Raw genomic sequence first — 17,792 nt, 5'->3', positions numbered from 1 at the left:
CGGAGAGGTGGCTTTCCGCCTGTCTGAGGGTGAGAACCAGGGTGGGCGTTTCAAAGGGAGAACCAGTGAGAAACGATGAGTATGCTGGACACGACCACGGCAGAGAAAGCTTTTCCACTCCAGGCCACCTCGGGCCAACAGCAGCACAACCCGATGACTGCTCAGCGCCAAGCGCCTCTCGGGCGGCAGAACCTGCTCTCCCGACGCCGCGGGCCGCGCGCTACCCTCCTGCGCAGCTCTGCACCGCGCGCACAGTCGGGCTGGCGCAACTTGTTCCTTATTCATCATCCCACTGACCTATTTCTTCAGTGCCCTACTTTTTAGTGGTGTGGGGCATGGCACAAGCGCTGCAGGAGGCTCTGACAATTAAATATCATTAAGAAAAGCCAACACGGCAGATTTCTGTGAAAATCAACGTGCAGGCACAAGTTTGTGCTGGCGCAGGGGAGGACCGCAGCAAGCATCAGCATTTCTCTGCTGGCTTCAGCTGTCCCAGCCTCCGGCCACGCTAACCCTCTTTCACCCCTGTTCCTCACACAGAAGAGAACATAAAATAAAGCAATACCAGGCCAGGTGGTTTGAAGGAGCTCTAGCAGCCCAGGCCACGGCAGGCCAGCGCCCTCAGGGATCCCGCAGAGGACCCCATCCCTCTGCCACGGGGAGCGAGGTGCAGGTAGAGGCAAGACGCAGTTCTCGGCAGATTATTCTCCTAAATGAGATTGCAAACGCTGTCAGCATTTTCATAACCTCAAGGGCAGAAGGAAGCCTTAAGCAGGCAGCTAATCCAGGCCTTTGCCCATCGTCCGCCCTTGTGCCATTCCTAACAGAGGATCCCAGAGCCTCTCTTGCACATCTCCAGCCATACAGAAGTCACTCCTTGCCTGCGGACGTTTCCCAGCTGCACCTGCAGATTTAATTCCCCCCTCCAGCTTCTTCCCCATCCCTGTCAGCGGGGGGAAAGTCTTCAACCTCCCTATTTCACGAGGGCAGCAAAAAGCACGCGCTCTCCCTTTGAGGACAGCCCTGGGAGAGCGACTCCGTGCCGCAGAGGAAGAGCTGGGCTCCCCACGGCAGCACTGCAGGCAGCAAGCGGCCTCTCCCCTCTGCACCCCTGCCCACGAGCTCGGGCCGCAGCCCCGGCCGCGGCGGTGGCAGGCCTTTCGGAGCACCGGCCGCCACTCGCGTCCCCCAGGCTGGCTCTGCGCCGCCCTCCCTGCCTCCCGAAAGGGAATTCACAGCAGAAACTCCCGCACTGCCTCCTCCTGATGCCAGGGCCTGGCCCCGAGCCAGCTGGCAAGGCTCCGAGCCAGTGCCAGGCTGTGCCAGCGTGGACGCTGGTGCGCTCTGGCTCTCAGACTCGGCAGTGAGCAAGCCAGTGCCTGACCCCATCACCGCTCAGGGACGTCGGTCCCCCTTGCTCCGAGGAACCCAAAGTGCAGTCCTCTGCAGGGCAGGGGGACAACAAAACGTGCCCGAGAAAGCCTCAAACCAGGTTCTCGGGATCTCCTGTAAGGGGTCTTTGTGGCTTGGATGGGACGGGGAGGAGGTAAGGCAATCCGCTGATGAAACGTCATGGGGACGGGGAGGACAGGAATCTGCAAGGTAAAGGGGGGATTTGGAGTAGAACACCCATCCCATCGAGGTCATCAGTGCATCAGCATACAAACCCTGGCAGATGCTGGCAGCACCCAGCCAGCACGAGATGGCGGGCATCTCTTAGAGGGACCACGTCCCGGAGGAACACCAGACCTGGCCACGGTGGCACACAGCCTCCAGGTACCCCATCCCCAAGCCTTCCCCCGCCGAAGCCCCAAACCTCATGCCCAAAGCGGCAGATGGGGACCTGCTCTGGCTGATGGCTTTGCGACCCTGGGCTTCCCCAGCGGCTGCCACCCCGGCTCTGCCCCCTCGACGGGCGAGCGCGGCACACACAAACCAGCGATTGTTGTTTTGCACCACCGCTCACGTCACTCCTGGATTTGGTCTGGACAGCAGAGCTGGTTACAGCAGCGAGGCCGTCAGCCCTCCGCTGGCAATTTCCTGCCTTTTGTTGGTTTGTGTCACACACTTGAACTTTATGAAACCTCCTTGGGGTTTGTTGACTTTGAATTTCCGTGTCTGAGGCAGATTCCCCCTTAGGCATTTCTGCATAACCAAACTCCATGCATCTGGGCCAGCACTTTCAAAACTCGGGCTTTGTTTACCGGAGAAGCCGTGAGGTGGGACGTTTCCCAGCTGCAGAGACGTCAGCGTACAGGAGATTACCGGAAGCCGGCTGGGCTGAAGGCACCAGTTCGTGCTTGTCAGTGGAGCAACTCAGGGCCCCATATATGGCTGCAAAATGACACCAGTCTCCACACTGCAGCGCTCCTGGCTGCCCCCGTGACAGTGAGGGCACTTTGCAGGATGGCGCGTGAATCAGACTGCCCAGTGAATTGCATCTTTGTTTTCAAAATAATAAAAAGCACCAAGCCACACTCTTGAGGGATGGCATGCGCCCTCCAGAGCCACCCCCCTTCCCCGGCACGCTGCACAGCCCACGTGCCCACCACCGAGCTGGCAGCAGTCTAGATTTACAGCTGTCAAACCTGCTGGACCGGATCTGGGAAATGGAAAAGCAGCAGATAAGGTCTTTCAGGACGGGGCTGGGTGGTCCTGTTGCTCTAGTGCGAGTGCCCTGCCGTCCAGGGAGATGGCCTGAGCCTACGGGAGCAGGGCAGCAGCTGCCTGGCTTAGGGCTCCCTCAGGTGCAGTAAAAGGCCTTGGCTTTGCAGAGCAATTCCCCCTCTGAAAGGGAGAGCAGGGCAAGGCATGCAGGCCCCACAGACAGCAGCAGCACGAGCCAACAGAGGGACGAAGGGGAGCCAAACGCAAGCAGCTGATGAGGGAAAGCAAGCTGGAGGGCATCTCCTGCTACGGGGAGGACAGGGGTGGCCAAGAGGGCAGGATCAACCCAAACCCAGAGAAGTTGGACCGGATCTCCTTGCTTTGAAGCTCTGCCCCAGAAGGCGATGGACCCAGGTCAGCGAGTCCCAGCAAAGGGCCTGGCCGGGCTGGCTTGCGCATGCCGTGCAGCGAGGAGGGTGAGGAGGCAGACGGCTGCAGGGCTGTGAAGGCCTGGGACACCCCAAGCAGGTGTGGGCTTGGTGGTTCTGCCCCACGTCCTGGCGGTCCATCACCACGCTACAGAAGGGCCAACAGCAATTGCTGCATGATGGTCAGCTGCAGCTCCATACAAATCTCTGCAGCACAGTTTTGCCCAGAGAGGTGAGAAACAGGAGACAGCAATCCTTCCCTTCTGCTCTCCCTGAAAACTCGCTCCCAGGAGAAGCCAGAACCACCTCTGAACTTTGCCGCATCCTGAGCTGATTGTAAACCCCATCTCTCCGGCCAGCCGTTCCCACAACCGCACCCTCCTCCACATAAAGCCATTCACAAACCACAAAGCCTAAGCCTGCTTCTTGGTGGAGAGAGAGAACGTCGTCATCTGTTAATTATGGGGAGGCACTCAGCCACGGCCGCGGAGAGAAACACAGATCCCTACAGCTGCTAATGAGAATCCACCAGCCTCACAAAAAGAGCTTTCAACTCCTGTTTGCTGAAGCATTAAGTCTTACGGGCCTGGGGAGGACAAAAGTAGAGTCTTACACAACGCAGTCAGTAACCAACGTGGGTCGCTGCTGCCAAAATTAAGATAATCACCTGGCTCCCAAAGCTTGTCACCTGTTTAGTGACAGGGTGGCCTTTTAAACCGTGCTCGGGAACACACCTTCTCCTGGTTTAATCGCAAGGGGCCTGACGTGGCGCCAAGGCAAACAGGAGCCATCCCGCTGCCTGATGCAATTGTGCTCGCTGACAGCAAGTGTTTAACGGCAGCTGGGTCTGCAGAAAGGCACTTGGTGCCAGGAAAGGCAGCATTTGCCCCCTACCTCAGCACGGCGGGGCTCGTCCGGTTGGCGGGGATTCGGCCGGGCCAGTACGCCAGCGCCGGGACCCGGTGGCCTCCTTCCCAGGTTGTTTGCTTTGCTGAGCTCCCACCTGTAAGACAAACAGGCAGCGCTCAGCGTCCTCCTGCAAAGGCACTTTTCATGAAAGGAAAAATCTCATGACCCAGGAGCTTCCCATATAAAGGAACTATTCAGAGGCAGAGACCGAGTAAATGACCCTTTCTAAACAAAGGAGGAAGATTTCACTGGAGAGACGAAGCTGGGTCACGGAGGGAGAGGAAAGTTAAAGGAGTCTTTTAAAGAAACAGGGAGAGAGGAAGGAAAAGGGGTTCTGCTTTGGGCATGCTGCCTTTTACTTCTCATCTGCCCTCGCGAGTGAGAAATGCAGTGCTGTTTCCCTAAACTCGGCTGCTGGAGCACCAGTATCTTCATCAACCTTTGATGTTGTGTGAGAATGCAGAGAAGGCAGGAAATATATGAAATTATTCCAGGGCGCTGACAGTGGCTGCGAAGGGGCCGCCGCGGGCAGGAGCGTGCCCGTGTGCGTGTGCGGATGCACACAGACACGCAGGTGAGGGAAGCAGGGCTGGAAATGGCCCCGCTGCACGTGAGCTGTCACCTTCCGCTGGAGAAAGCGCTGGCAGCCCCCCCCCCAACCTGCCAGAACCGCTCCATTAAAAATACATTCCTTCTGATAACATTACAGTTCGCCCTGCTGCCATTTAATTAACCCTTTCATTTCTTTCCCAGCAAAGCCCAAACGCCCCTGCTCTGCCTCGGGGCTGGCCCCTGCCAGCCCATGCTTTGGGAAACAAGCAGCTCTGCATGGCCACAGGGAAGTCACCCCATCCCTCTTTTCACCTGGGGTCCCAAGGACCACAGGAGGGGTCCTGAGCACCAAAACGGGGCTGGAGGGGTGCTGCAGAAATTCTGCTCTTGCTGCAGCATAAAGAGCCCCAAGAAGCCGCAGGGGAAGGGAGAGGGGGAAGGGGACAAACAGAAAATCTCAACCAATTCACCAAACAAACTTCCCAAGCTACAGGCCATTTCCTTTTGTTTGCCCTGCTTTCAGGCGTGCACATGGCAACAGCGTTAATCCAAAGCCATTTCCTTCGGGCAGAGCCAAGAGAAAGGAGATCTTCTTTCTGCTGCACAACAAGCTTTGAACCCAGCTCTCGTCTGGGAGTGCATATGCTGTTTCTCTGGAACTCACCATCCCGTCCTAGCCTCTCCAGGAGTCGCAGTGAGTCATATCAACAGTGCTTTCAACATGCATCACATATGACTTAAGGAGCTTATATCAAGTATAGCAGTTATTATCAATCCACATCTCTGCACGTGTATTAAATAACATCTTCATAATAAGGCATCTGTACTTCACGTGACTTTCTTGCAGGCTGGGCACAACAAGGACCAATAAGCTTTAGGCACAAGTCCCTAACAAGCAGAGTCTCTCAAAGGATTTTGACTGGATATTTCACTTCAGGCACTGGAGTATCTTTAGATACACAGGAAGTCGGAGCTGCCCATGGACAAGCTAACGTTAACACTTCCAGCAGCAAACTGTGCTGAAACACCCCAGACCAAACCAGGGATTTTTCTCAAGGCCAGCGGTGACACAATCCTGCTGTGACAGAGATTGATGGAGGCCACGGCTTTCCAGGAAAGGCAGAACTGAACATTCCCGTTTGAGGAAGAAAACCGCCACATCCCCGGTCCCCCACCTGCCACAGCCCTGCCCTCCGGCAGTGCTGGCCAGCAGGTCCCTAGAGGGGGACGACGAGTCCAGAGTCTCCTCTCAAAGCTGGCTCAAAACATGCCCAGCACCATGGCCCTGACACCCCCGTGCCCATCACAGCTTCCCTCCTTTCAGGGCTCTTAGCAGGCCAGAGAGCCAAAGATGGGAAGCTCATTTTCCGAGCAGGTTGGGGGCTACTGCAGAGCAAAGGGAAAGCTCTTCTTCAGAGGTGAAGCTCCTCTTCAGAGGCTTCCCCTTTCTCCTCAAACAGCACATAGCTTTGCTGTTCTCTCTAAGCGAGGACCTAATCCAGTGACCACCAAAGTCAATGGAAAACATTCCTGGAATTTGGGTTGGACCCTAAAAGGAAACACCGAACTATGTGAAATGTATATACTCCTGAATAATCCTTCATCCACTTCCCTCCCTTTCCCTAAAAAGGCTTTCCCCCGTAGGAATGCCACCCAGCGAGCACGGAGAGCCCGTTCTTGCTGGAAGCCATAGGGAAACGCTGCCCAGCGGGGCCGGGGGCATTGCCGGTGACGGTCCACAGTGCCTTCCCCAGTGCCAGCAGACGAAGGTGGAAAGTGCTGAGGCACTCAAGGGATAGGCAGGGTTACCCAACAGATTACATAAAACAAGTATTGCATGGTGCCGCGCTAAAGAAACAGAGCTCTTAAGGTCATGGGAGCTTGCAGTATTAGATACAGATCAGCCAGAGGCTGACAGTAATATGCAGCTATTATAGTTCCAGATATGTTTTTCTGCTTTCAAAATATCCGTGCAACAACAAGCTGTGGGATTTCAGAAATCATTGTTCCCAGCTGATATTTACAGCCAGCTCCTAGAAACCTGACAACTTGATCTACTTCCTAACCTTACGTGATATTCAGGGCTTGGGTTGTTTTTGTAGGGCTCCATGTGGGCAGTAAGATGCTGGAAGGGGGTTGTGTTTTTGCAGTTTTGTTCCCGCATGCTGGACTGCTTGTACCATATGCTCTGACTTGTGACCGTCGGTTGCTCAAGAGCAGCCCAGGTCATCAGCAGGATTTGTTTGTTTACTAAAAAAATTAAGGTTCTGATTTCTTTCCGAGGCCAGGGCACCCGAACGAAAGTATCTCAGGGAACCGGAAAAGGAGAAGAGCAAATCATCCGCCTGCCAGCCCCGCAGCGGTGTTTGCACAGAAACCCAGCCTCGGTTTCCTCTCTCTGGTAGGTGTCAGGAAGCAGATGAGGAAAGACGCGCTGCCTCTGTGCTCGCCGCCTCTGCCGCGGCCTCCCCTCCCTCGGCTGACCCAGAGCAAACAGGGAAACATAACCCGACACACATTTACAGCGCGTAATACAAGCAGAAGTGGGAAACGCCTGACTCATGCATGTTTCTGGCCGCTCGAGCCGAAATAAACCCACCAACCAGATGGCTTGGCCGGAAAAGGAGGAAAAAAATGCTAGAGAGAAAGCAAATAAAAGTCCCGCAGAGCGCTGCTCGGGGGGCTCGCTGGGGCTTTCTCCTCCGAGGCGAGAAGGGGCCGGTGCTGCGTGCCCAGGATGCTCGCAGCTCGCTGCAGCAGGGCATGCAAGACCCTGCTGGAGCTGGTGGCCCTAAAATAGGAACTGCAAGAGCTCTCCTTCTCCATCCCACCTGCCTTACACCCCGACGCCTGCGGAGGACCAGCCTCCTGCGCTGTGCTCCAGCGCCGCCAGCAGCGCGTGGGCGACCAGAGCACAAGCACGCTCGGCGCACCTTAGCAGGGAAACGGTCTGAACAGGGCTGGGTCAACTGAGCCCTTAAGGCGCCCTCCTTCAGGTCCCAGCTCCCGCAGGCCAGTTCTCAATCACCAGTTTAAAAGAAAACCCAAAGGAGCCGTTGCACCAAATGTTTGAAAACGGCAGCTACTCGCCCCGAGCCTGCAACGGGCCTGAGACACCAGCTCGCAGGGACTCGGGGTGCCTTCGTGGTGCCCCTTCATCGCAGCGCTGCGACACACGACTCCTGGGAGCAGCCCAGGACCTCAGGGTGTCACAGGCCAGCCCCGCGGCAGTTTTGGGGCAAAACCTGAGACAGCGTTGTGCCTATTCTGAAGACAAGAAAACGGGTCTGCAGAAATGCGTTGGGTTACCTCGCTGGCGCTGCCACGCGCCGACGAACGGCCCGACGCCTCCGGCCAGCTCGCACTTCTGAGCCCAGGGGCCGTTGTCACCTGCGAGAGAAAAACACCTCCGTGAGCGGCACCACCAGACGGGGACGGACACGGGTGGGCTGTTAGAGGACTTGAGGCACCCCTCTGCTCTCCAAGGGCTTCTCCACGCCTGAGGGTCAAAGCGGGACCTGGGGCACCCTCTGTCCCCCCTTTTGGGGAGCTTTCGTGTCCTGCCAGAAGACCAGTGCCCCCTGCTATCCCCCTATCGCCAGATGCCTTCCTACGTTAGCAAGAGCAGAGAGCGGGGCCTGACAGGCAGTCGCCGGTAATAAAGGTTTATTTTCGAGCGAAAGGGCCCCGTTTCCTCAAGGCAGCTCTAGTTCCCCGTACGCGACCGAACGCAAGGCGGGGGCAGAGGAGAGCGGCTGCACAGCAGCGCTTGCCTCGGGCTTTAATGAGCCCCCGGGCAGTTCCTGTCGTCTGGTCAACAGCGGAGCAAGACGTCCTCATTAAGGAGGCTTCTCAGCGAGAGCGGATTTGGGCTTTTTAATTAGCGAGGATTTGAGGTTTAATTAGACGCGGCCGTCCGGGTTCAGCCCGCTGCCCGAAGGGGGGTGGCGGGGGGGGGGGGGAAAACACGGACCCCGTCCCCCCGCCGCAGCCTCGGCGCTAGCCCGCAGGGAAGTCGCCTAAAGCTAGCGAGGAAACGAGCCGGTTTGGGGTTTGGGGTTTTTTTACCTGTGAACCACAGGAGCGTGTTGCCCTCCCCGTGGCTGTCGGCCGCTCGCTTGATCCTCCCCACCAAGGCGTCCATGTCCCTCAGGCCGGCTCCGTAGACGCCCCTGCCCGGGGAGCCGGGCCGCGGGGCCGCCAGCGGCACGTGCATGTGGGCCAGGGCCAGGTAGAGGAAGAAGGGGCGTCCATTTTGGCTAAACGGGAAGCAGAGGAAGCGCGTCGGTTGGGGCAGAGAGCGGGGAAGGAGGGTTCGGGTCGGCGGCCGGCCGCCATTTCGCTCCCCCGCCACGGGGGCGAGAGCCGGGGGACATCGCGGGCAGGGTGACCCCCCACGCGGCACCTGCTGGCGCGCTGCGGGCGGAAGGAAGCGCCCGGCGCGGCGTGGCCCTTCCCGGCCGTGAGTCACTTTTTCCCCTGTTCCCGCTCAAACCTCTCCGACGGTATTTGCTTTCCTCCCTCCTCCTTCCCTCTCCTCCGGTTGCCAGGGCTGCCCCCGGGGGCGCCAACGGGGCCCTGGCGCTCCCCTCCCTCGCCCGCGTACCCCGTTTTCACGCTTCCCGCTTCCCAGCGAGCGCCTCACCCCCCGCCGCTTTGGGGAGTTATTTTAACGGAGCAGGAGGAGGAGGACGAGGAGGAGGACAGAACGACAGGGCCCGAGCGCGGCCTCGGAGGCGGCACGTCCGCAGCCAGGGCCGCGCGCTGCCCCTCGGCCTGCGGGCTCGCGGCCCGCCAGCGGACACGTCCTGTTTTCTTGTTTACGGCTATATTTATCTCCTCCGACGAGGCCCGCTCTTCCTCAGGGACCTCCGAAGGGAAGGGTGGGATGACAAGTGGCGGGGAGGGAGCGGATCCCAGCGAGCCGCCTGCGTCCGCGTCCGCGCCCGCGCGCGCGCCGCCGCCAAGGCCCCGCGGCCGCGGCCACCTCGCCGGCCCGCTCCAGCTCCAGGAGAAATTCAGATGCTTTCCCGGCCTTTTCAAAGGCTGTTTACGGCCCATGGCCTACACTTCCTTCCTTTGCCTAACAGATGTCACCCACCTCGAGATCACGAATTAATAAATCTCATCCCTCCCTGAATAGTCTCTTTATTCCGTAGCAGAGCCGGAGCCAGGAAAGGTTTTATGCCCTATCAGCACCCTGTTGGGCTGCTACAGCTCCTGCAAAATACTGAAATTTAAGAAACAGGGGCGTTGACTGTACTTCTTATGAGTCACTGCTGCAAAAAATCTACCTCTTTCTGTGTGGCACCTTTCTTCCTGAGCTCCTGAAACTGGTAAAGCTTCCCGCGACTCCCGTTTCAGCGGGGGATTAAGCTGAGACCCTGCCACCACCAGCCCCTACCAGGGGCGGCAGAGCAGCCCAAGAGCCAACGGGTGTTTTGGCCCAGCCTGGAGGGTGGACACTGGTTTCATCAGCCCGCAGAGATGGCCAAAGTTTGTCCGAAGCCCTTCTCCACAGTAAAGAGCTGTTCGGCTTCTTGCAGAAGCATTCGCCACTTCATCCCGCAAAAATGTTCAGCATCCAATTGACTTCTTATCTGCAGGAGAACTGCACCAATTTAAGCTCGTGCTTAGCAGCTCTTGTTGGAGCAAGGAGCATTTTTCTGCTCTGCGTCTGCTCCATACGCCGCACAGCACAGCCCTGGCTCAGGCCTGGAGCCCTGAAGCACAACACGAACAAGAAGGGTTTGTCCCATCCACTTCAAGGGGGACTTGCGTGAGCAACCTGTCCCTCAGACTGATGGAAAACAATCTGAAGAATCCAGATGGACTCATTACGGCTCTATTCAGCTGTAAAGCCTGTTGGCCTTTTGCATCTATGTTTCATAATTCAGCCCCTCTCTCAAAAACTGAGCAAACTTTTAATCAATAAGTTAAGACTAACGTCCTTGGCCTTTGCTCTCATGTTCACTGCGCTTTAAGTGTTCTTGTGGATGGAGCCAAATCTCACTGCCACAAATTGCTCAACCTTGACATGACTAGTTAAAAAAACACTGAGTTGACAAATCCAGCGTTCTTTCCATTGCCCCACAGCACATGAGTCAGGCAAAGTAAAACTGAAATAAGCTATCAAAGAGAGTGAGAGAAAAGGCAGGTACCTGTTTAATCCAGTTCTCCATAAACACAGATAACCACAAAATATCTATTAAGAGGTTAAAAGTTTTTCCTATTAACCTGGAGCACACCCATTTGGTTCCAAAGTCTAACAAAGCACATTTGCCAGGCTGGAGGGATCTTGTACAAATTGCATTCAAACAGACAAACACCAAAACACAACCAGGTGGTGGGGTATGTCTGTCAACTCCAACCCAAGTATCCGACTTGCCCTCCATCCTGACTGCGCAGCACGCTGCTCAGCCAAGGCAACAGTCGCATGCAGCAGCCACTTCTTCATTTCCAAGGGTGGAAACTTGCAAGCGAAATGGTACGCAGGCTTATAAAAATTTATATCTTTATATAAAGATATAAAAATAAATCAACAGAGGGGTTGGAGATTAACTTCAAATCGATGGGCCCCTCAGTGCACCCTAGGGAAGTTTGTGCAAGGATTTCCCAGGAGAAGAGGCAGCACCAGTAAATTAGTACTAAACTTTCTGGTTGAGATTTGGGTCCTGCTTGGCCCAGGAGCCCCCAGCCACTGCCGGCCCTCCGGGGAGCAGTGGGAATACAGCAATATGCTCCTGTTGCTCCAGGGAAGGCAGGACTTCCCTCCCAAGCCCTTGCAGGCAGCATTCAGCCAAAGAGACTTGGTGCATTTAGAGCTTTTCTCTGGGCCATAATGCCACCACTTGCCCAAGCTGCACCTAAAACTTTCTTGCAATCTTCTCCCTGTCTGCCTGCTCTTGTTTGTGCTCTTTTAAGGCACGCAAACCTTTATTCAAGCATTTCTGAAAAAATACCACTACCCACACGTGCCTTTCCTGGGTCCGCGCTTGGGAAGCAGGTGGTTACCACTTAACAAAGGTTCAGGACTGCCTCTTACAAGACCATTAGCAATGCCGTTAGCAAGGAGAGCGATTCCCCTCCAGCAGCAATGGGCCATAACCATTCAGATGGCTCCAGGGCCAGTCACTGCCCTGCAGCATTTCCCCTCTTCACACTGCAGAAAGACATTTTGTAAAGTCACAGCTCCTAATCCGCAAATAATAGGGATTAGAATTACGAAACATGACAGGGAGCCCATCAGCAGAGATTTCATCTCCACAGCTCAGAAAAGGTGTTTCATTCATTTGGAAACTACAAGCCTGGATTCCTGATTTTCCTATAAGGCCCAGAGAAAATGGACCTTAAGGCCCAGTGCTCCGGTTACTATCCCCAAGCATTTTATTCTGCTCAGATTTCTCCAGAGTGGCTAGGACCGAGGAACCAACGTCCAGTCCCATTTTGGAAGCCAAAGTGTGCATTGCCCTACAGCTGGGCAGTGATTACATCAGGGAGGGGAAGTCACGTTAGTTAATTAATTCCTACATTTCACCTCAAGGCATTTTTCTGCTCCACACTCTGCAATATCCAAACACCTCTTTCACCCAAGAGACCATAGCATGCGCTCTCTTGTGTGGCCACCAACAACCAGCACCACCTTGTTTGTAAAAAATGCTTCACGGCATCCCATAGTGGGGAATGATGAGAAGGGGCAATCTGCCCACGCTGGTTGCTGGGTGATGGTTTTTTGCTCCTCTGGGAGAACCTCTGAACTGAGAGCAGCAAGGCAAAATGCTGCCCCTAATGACATCTTTGCCTGCCTCTGAAACATCAGAAATTGCTGGGCCAGGAAAAAGCACGGCAAAGACTGCTCCAAATCTGATGATTCTGTCAGGCCTAGTCTGGAACCATTAAAATAAATAAAAGAGAAGATTAGGCACCAGAATAAGAGTCTCATGCCCAAATTCCTAGTTCTGTCCCAGCCTTTGTAGGATACCAGACCACTGAAAATGCTTTTGCACCCATGAATTAGTTAGCTAACTAACCATCTGCAGAAAACATCTATTCCCATGGGCAGCGGCACCTCTTCCACCGGGGCTTCTGGTTTGTTCCCCCCTTCGACGCAGCGAGAGAGAGCAAAGTCTGCGCTCTGTTCCTGCCACCTGGGATCTCATGGCACTTCTGACTAAACTCCCTGTCGTTCTGCGAGAGAGGCACAGTACAAGCCAGCATACACAGAGATCAAAAGCTTTGACCTTTCTAGTAAATTGTATTTATAAACGCACATGATCCCTTTACAGGAGATGTATTGAAGGCCAAAGCACTTTCAGGGTAATCCTGCAGAACATCAATGAAATCCTAGGTGGCTGCTCCCTCTTACAGCGGGTTTGAGAGCAGAACTGTTGAAATTTCCTCTCCACAGATCTGCTCCCTGGGAATCATTAGAGAAAATCTGCTCACCCCGGCAGCACACAAATGCGGCACTTCTTAGAGCTCGATTCCTCGTACGTGTGCGCAGCTTTCAGCTAGCGCTGGTTTGCTTTATTAGCTCTGCAGTATCAACATCGCAGTGGGATGGCCACAGCCAGAGCATTGTCAGCTAAGACCCAGCTGCCAAATTCAGCTCTCAAATGCAGCAGAGCTCAGGGAAAAAAAAAACAGGCTTGGCAGGGAACACCCATGAAACACCTACTGCTCTCCAGCCCATGGAAAGCACCCCAGAGTCACCATTTCTCTTGGGCTAGCAACCTACCAGCAACATCCACATCTTGCTCCCCTATAATGACCAGAAAACGCTTGCAGTGACTCCCCAAACTCCCCTGGCCAAGGGCTGGGCACTGGGGACCGGGCTGGTGCGCAGCAGCCTTACCTGGCACGCTGGATGAACTGCAATGCTTTTTCCATGTACTGTGCCGTCAGGCTGGTCAGGTTGACGGGCTGCTGGACAATAGTGACGTTTTCAAAGAGAGGAAGAGCCACATCCGTGTAACAGTCTTTTTTCACATAGCTGTCAAGAAGAAATCACAAACCCCGTTAGTCACCGGTACCAGTATGAGCAGACCAGCCCGTCCACCGGCAGCTCATGGGGACGCGACGCAACACGGCCAACCCACCCTTTCTGCCAAGGAAAGCAAATGCCCATAGCAAATGTCTACAGCAAAGCCTTTACCTTCCAGCCCCGACGGCTCTCAGGGCTGGGGATGATTGTGGAAATACCTGCCTTGCAGTCCTGGCATTTAAACCCCCCCGCGCACAGACCCTTCCCCGTGGGAGCCGTACCTGGCTGCTGCGACGTGCCGAGGGCAGGCGGGACACGGCGGGAGGTTGTAGCCCGGGGTGTCCGTGCAGCCCATGTCGTGGCTGTAGGGGATCCCGAAGTAATAGTCAAAACCTGAGGTTCAAACCAGCATGTGAGCGGGGGGTGCGACTGCTGAAAGGAGTTCGGCTCTTCTAAATTGTTTGCACAGTTGGGGTTGCTGAGCATTTTGGCGCGCGGGGAGCAAAGCCTGCTCCAGAGCGAAGCTGCGAGGCCCCACTGCAGGCCACCGCCATGACCTATCCGGGAGGTCTGCCCAGACACATCCGCCCTGCTCATGTTATAGCTACCTGACAGTTCACCAACATCTCATCTTTGTTTTCACTTCCCTGCAATGTTTCCCCGGCAGCCTGTTCCTTTCGGAAACCACCTCACTGAAGGCATGGGTTAGCACAACCCATCAGGAGCTACAAAGCAGAAGCCCTCAATATTGGCTTAAACGCCAGAAACATCCCCTTTTCCACCTCCGCTGCCAGGAGTGGCACCCCGCTCCGCAAATCATCCCCCAGGAGCCCTGCAACAATCAGTCTGTGACCGGCTCGGAGGAGAGAGGGAAATCCTTACCGCGGAAGTTGGGGTGATAGCGGCCATGGTGTCCCAGGTGCCATTTGCCTGCAGAGAAGCCATAAAAAATCTTTTCAGAGATTAACTTGGCTATGGACTTTGCAGTTAGCAGTGATTACACACAGGGCGGGAGGCTTTAATCTAGCAACAAAAAGGCTACTTGTTTTTGCTGGCCTGATTTCTAGAATGCAGCTTTGCAGAAACCCAGAAAAAACGCTGAAGGTATCTGGTGTCTGAGCAAATCAACTGTCTGAAGCCTTAAAAGGTTCTTTCACACATTCAGTGGTGGAGGAGAGGACTTTCCAACCAGTTCTAAACAACCGGCTTCATCCTCCCAGCTCCAGCACACGATGGTGTCCTGATCCTTGCTCGCACCAAGAATGCTGATATGAGAGAGAACAGCAAAAACTAACCAGGCAAAGGGCAGCTGAGGGCTCCTGTGCCGCCCTGGCTCGGGGCACCCTATTCTCACGCACCCCTGCTTGGCACAACTGTTCAAGAAGGATCTTCCAAGCAGACCAAACGTCAGCTCCTGCTCCGCTCTCGGAGCTTTGCAAAGTTCAGTAGGTCAAAAAGCCAGAAAAGGCTTAGCTCCACGTCATTTTGCAAGCCAAATACCCCTCAAAGTCAAGGCAGAGCTTTGCGCTGCAAGTGAGCGTTGGCCCATGGCCACGGATGCATTTCACTAACTGAATTTCCTGGTTTCTGCGACTCTCTCATCCCAATTTGACGGTTGGAATGGGAATTCACATTTCATTCCGTTATCCGCAGGTGACTGGGAAGTTGGTACGACAATCCCTTATCTACAGGAGGGCACCCACAAGTCACGGACACCGACCAGCGCGGCATCACACCCCAAACCAGCACTGAGCGTGTCAAAACCAGCGTGGGATGTGTGAGGACAGAGCTATTCTGCACAGTCATGTTTTCTGCCGAAAACCGAGCGTATTCATTTCCAAGGTTATGCAACTAGAGCTTCAGTTTAAAATTGGAGCAGACCCAAATTTCAGGCTGTGTTTTATGCTTGAATATTACTTTTTTTGATAAATTATTTGTGTGTGCAATTGCAAACAGAGAGAAGGAAGTGTAAAACCTCTCACACTCGATCCTTTAAATTCCCCATTAGTTGTCACTTGAGCTTCAAGCTGGGGACGAGTGCTGGGAGTCCGCTCTCCCCTTCCTTCAGGTGGAGCATTTGACCTACCTACCTTCGCTGTCTCCATCACAAGGCAGAGACAGGGGCAGCTTCGTCCCACCAGCCACCAACACCCATCCCAACCCACGCAACGGAAGCGCCTTGGGCAAGGCCAGAGTTACCTATAGCCCCCGTGCTGTACCCAGCCTCCTGCAGGACCTCAGCCAACGTAGTCTCGTTCAGGGGGAGGCCACCGAGCGAGGTGACGGCGAAGTTGCGGGTCACCCCGTTGCGAGCGCCGAGCCGTCCGGTGAGCAGAGAGGCGCGAGACGGGGAGCACGTGGACGCGGCCGAGTGGAAGTCCACGAATCTGGAAAACACGGGACCCCTCGCTTGCAAGACGCGGCGGCAGGCTGCGGCAGCCGGCCCTTGCGCCCGAGCCGGGCACGGGAGAGCCCACGGCGGGTATCTGCAAACGCCGCTTCGCCCTGCCGCCCGCCGCAGGGGGACCCCAGCGGCTGCGACGGGGACGCCCGCAAAGAGACGGGCCGCTCAGACGCTTACCTCGTGCCTTGCTCAGCCAGCTCGTCCAAATTCGGGGTGTCCTTCGTCTCTGCCCAGTTGGCCCCGATGTCCCCCCATCCCAGGTCGTCCGCCAGGACGATAATGAAATTTGGCTTCCGTGGAGCGGCTCCCCTCGGCGCGGGGAGCTCGGCGCGGCCGCAGAGGAGCCCGGCCAGCGCGGCGGCGAGCACCGGCAGCGCTGCCGGGGAAAGGGCCCGCATGGCGCCCGGAGAGCCCCTTCCCGCGAGCGCGGCTGCGGGCAGCCCGGGTGCGCTGCGGCGCACACTGAGCCCGGGCGCTTTAGCAGAGGAGCGAGTTTCCCACCTTTAAGTGGTCCTCGGGGGACAGGCTGTGGGCCAGCAGGCCCCTAATTTGATCACCTGGCTACCAGCCGAGCTATAATCCTCCGTCTTTTGCACTCCCAGACACAGCTGGAATTCCTAAAATCAGGGCTTGCAGAGGCGTTACTGCTAGAAGTCAGAAATATCGTTTGAAGTCACTGTCACTCTACTTTTAACTTTCTTTTTTTCCTTCCTGGTAAATACCTAATTAAACACAAAACCCAGACAATATTTTTTTCCTTCAGGAGCGCGCTGCTTGATTTTCTCGAGCAGCTCCTTTACGCTTGCTGCAGCCCGGATGACATCCACATTTCACAAACGACTCTTTCCATGCAGAGTTTAAAGTACTGATCTTTGCAGCAGGTCTCACTCTTCTGACGTGCTGTTGTCCGTCCCTTCCACAGGATAAACAAGGTTGTGGTGCTGAGCGTCCGACTGCCCTTCGGGGGGGATCACTATGAGTCCTCCTGCACAAGAAAAACAAGGAGCAATTAGCACCTGAAGGAGCTCTTTTGGCCCCCAGCATGGGCAAGAACTGTTTATCCAGATGCCGAGACTTTGCCTTTGAAGTTGCACTTTTGCTGTCAGGCTCAGGATTGCTCAACTGATGACCGCTTCGATGCATGGAAACAACTAGTGCCTCTTTCCTGCAATCGTCGCATGAATTCTGGCCACTTCACGCAGAGCAGCCTGACTTCCTCTTCTGCAATGGTTATTCTCAGCAGCCCTGGGAAGATCGCTTCACCCAGATTCGCAAAGTGCTCTTACATCTGACTTTTAAGCCCCACCAGGTTACGCAGTATTGCTGACATCTGCTAGAGGGGGGAAAACATGCACAGGCTTTCCTTCATTTTTCACAGTTTACAAGGAGCTTGTTTAGTTCCCAAAGCTCATTTTTCAAATTCCGTTTTTCCTGCACTGCCCCATTCATGCTCGCGGGTGAGAAGAGGCACACCGCTGCTCGCGCCAAGTCGCAGCCCAGCTAGTGACAGCCCCGCTGCCGTCCGCGGGACGGCTGCCAGAAAGCTGCTTCCTCGCAGTAAGAACGCAGAAATCTAGGCAAACGGGGAATGCAATTAAGCCCAGGAGTATTTGGGTTAACAGGACCGAGCACTCTGCCGCGCTGCTGTGCGGCCTCTGAAATCAGGGGGTTTGCAGGGCTCTTTAGGGCAGCACTTGGTCCCAGGTGGCTCAAAGGCAGCGACAAGAGAGCAAAAACCCTGAAGATTAATGACATAGGAGGGAAACGCAATATCTTAAGTAGAAAATTAAGGCCAAACCGAGACGAATCTGCTGAGATCTGTCAAAAACAAGCTGAGAGAAAGGAGCATAGTGCCACTGCCGGGGAAGGCGCGGACCCTCTGCCGGCTCCGCGCTCCGTCCGCAAGGAC

The 17,792-nt window shown here is 55.4% G+C and overlaps 1 protein-coding gene across 6 annotated transcripts in view; it reads right to left on the bottom strand.

The window, feature by feature from the left end:
• The window catches only part of ARSG (arylsulfatase G), a 75,071-nt gene that overhangs the window by 32,627 nt on the left and 24,652 nt on the right, over window positions 1–17,792 (bottom strand). For 4 of the 6 annotated variants that reach the window (XR_010886101.1, XR_010886102.1, XR_010886103.1 and 1 more), the window contains exons 1-9: window positions 16,964–17,087; window positions 16,061–16,868; window positions 15,679–15,866; window positions 14,362–14,409; window positions 13,761–13,872; window positions 13,351–13,488; window positions 8,565–8,755; window positions 7,806–7,886; window positions 3,930–4,038 (exon numbers count right to left, since the gene is read on the bottom strand). Coding sequence is in view for 3 of the 6 variants with exons in the window: in XM_067308530.1 (XP_067164631.1) it covers window positions 3,930–4,038; window positions 7,806–7,886; window positions 8,565–8,755; window positions 13,351–13,488; window positions 13,761–13,872; window positions 14,362–14,409; window positions 15,679–15,866; window positions 16,061–16,281 (1,088 nt within the window). In the remaining 3 variants the exon portion in view is untranslated. Of the gene's footprint in view, window positions 1–3,929; window positions 4,039–7,805; window positions 7,887–8,564; window positions 8,756–13,350; window positions 13,489–13,760; window positions 13,873–14,361; window positions 14,410–15,678; window positions 15,867–16,060; window positions 16,869–16,963; window positions 17,088–17,792 lie in introns of those variants that run through there. The other 2 variants (XM_067308531.1, XM_067308532.1) reach the window with 1 other exon arrangement.

This window comes from Apteryx mantelli, chromosome 19 (genome assembly GCF_036417845.1).
Source record: "Apteryx mantelli isolate bAptMan1 chromosome 19, bAptMan1.hap1, whole genome shotgun sequence".
Classification (NCBI taxonomy): domain Eukaryota; kingdom Metazoa; phylum Chordata; class Aves; order Apterygiformes; family Apterygidae; genus Apteryx; species Apteryx mantelli.
The sequence above is the reverse complement of the archived record's forward strand: the minus strand, read 5'-3'. Positions and strand labels throughout refer to the sequence as shown.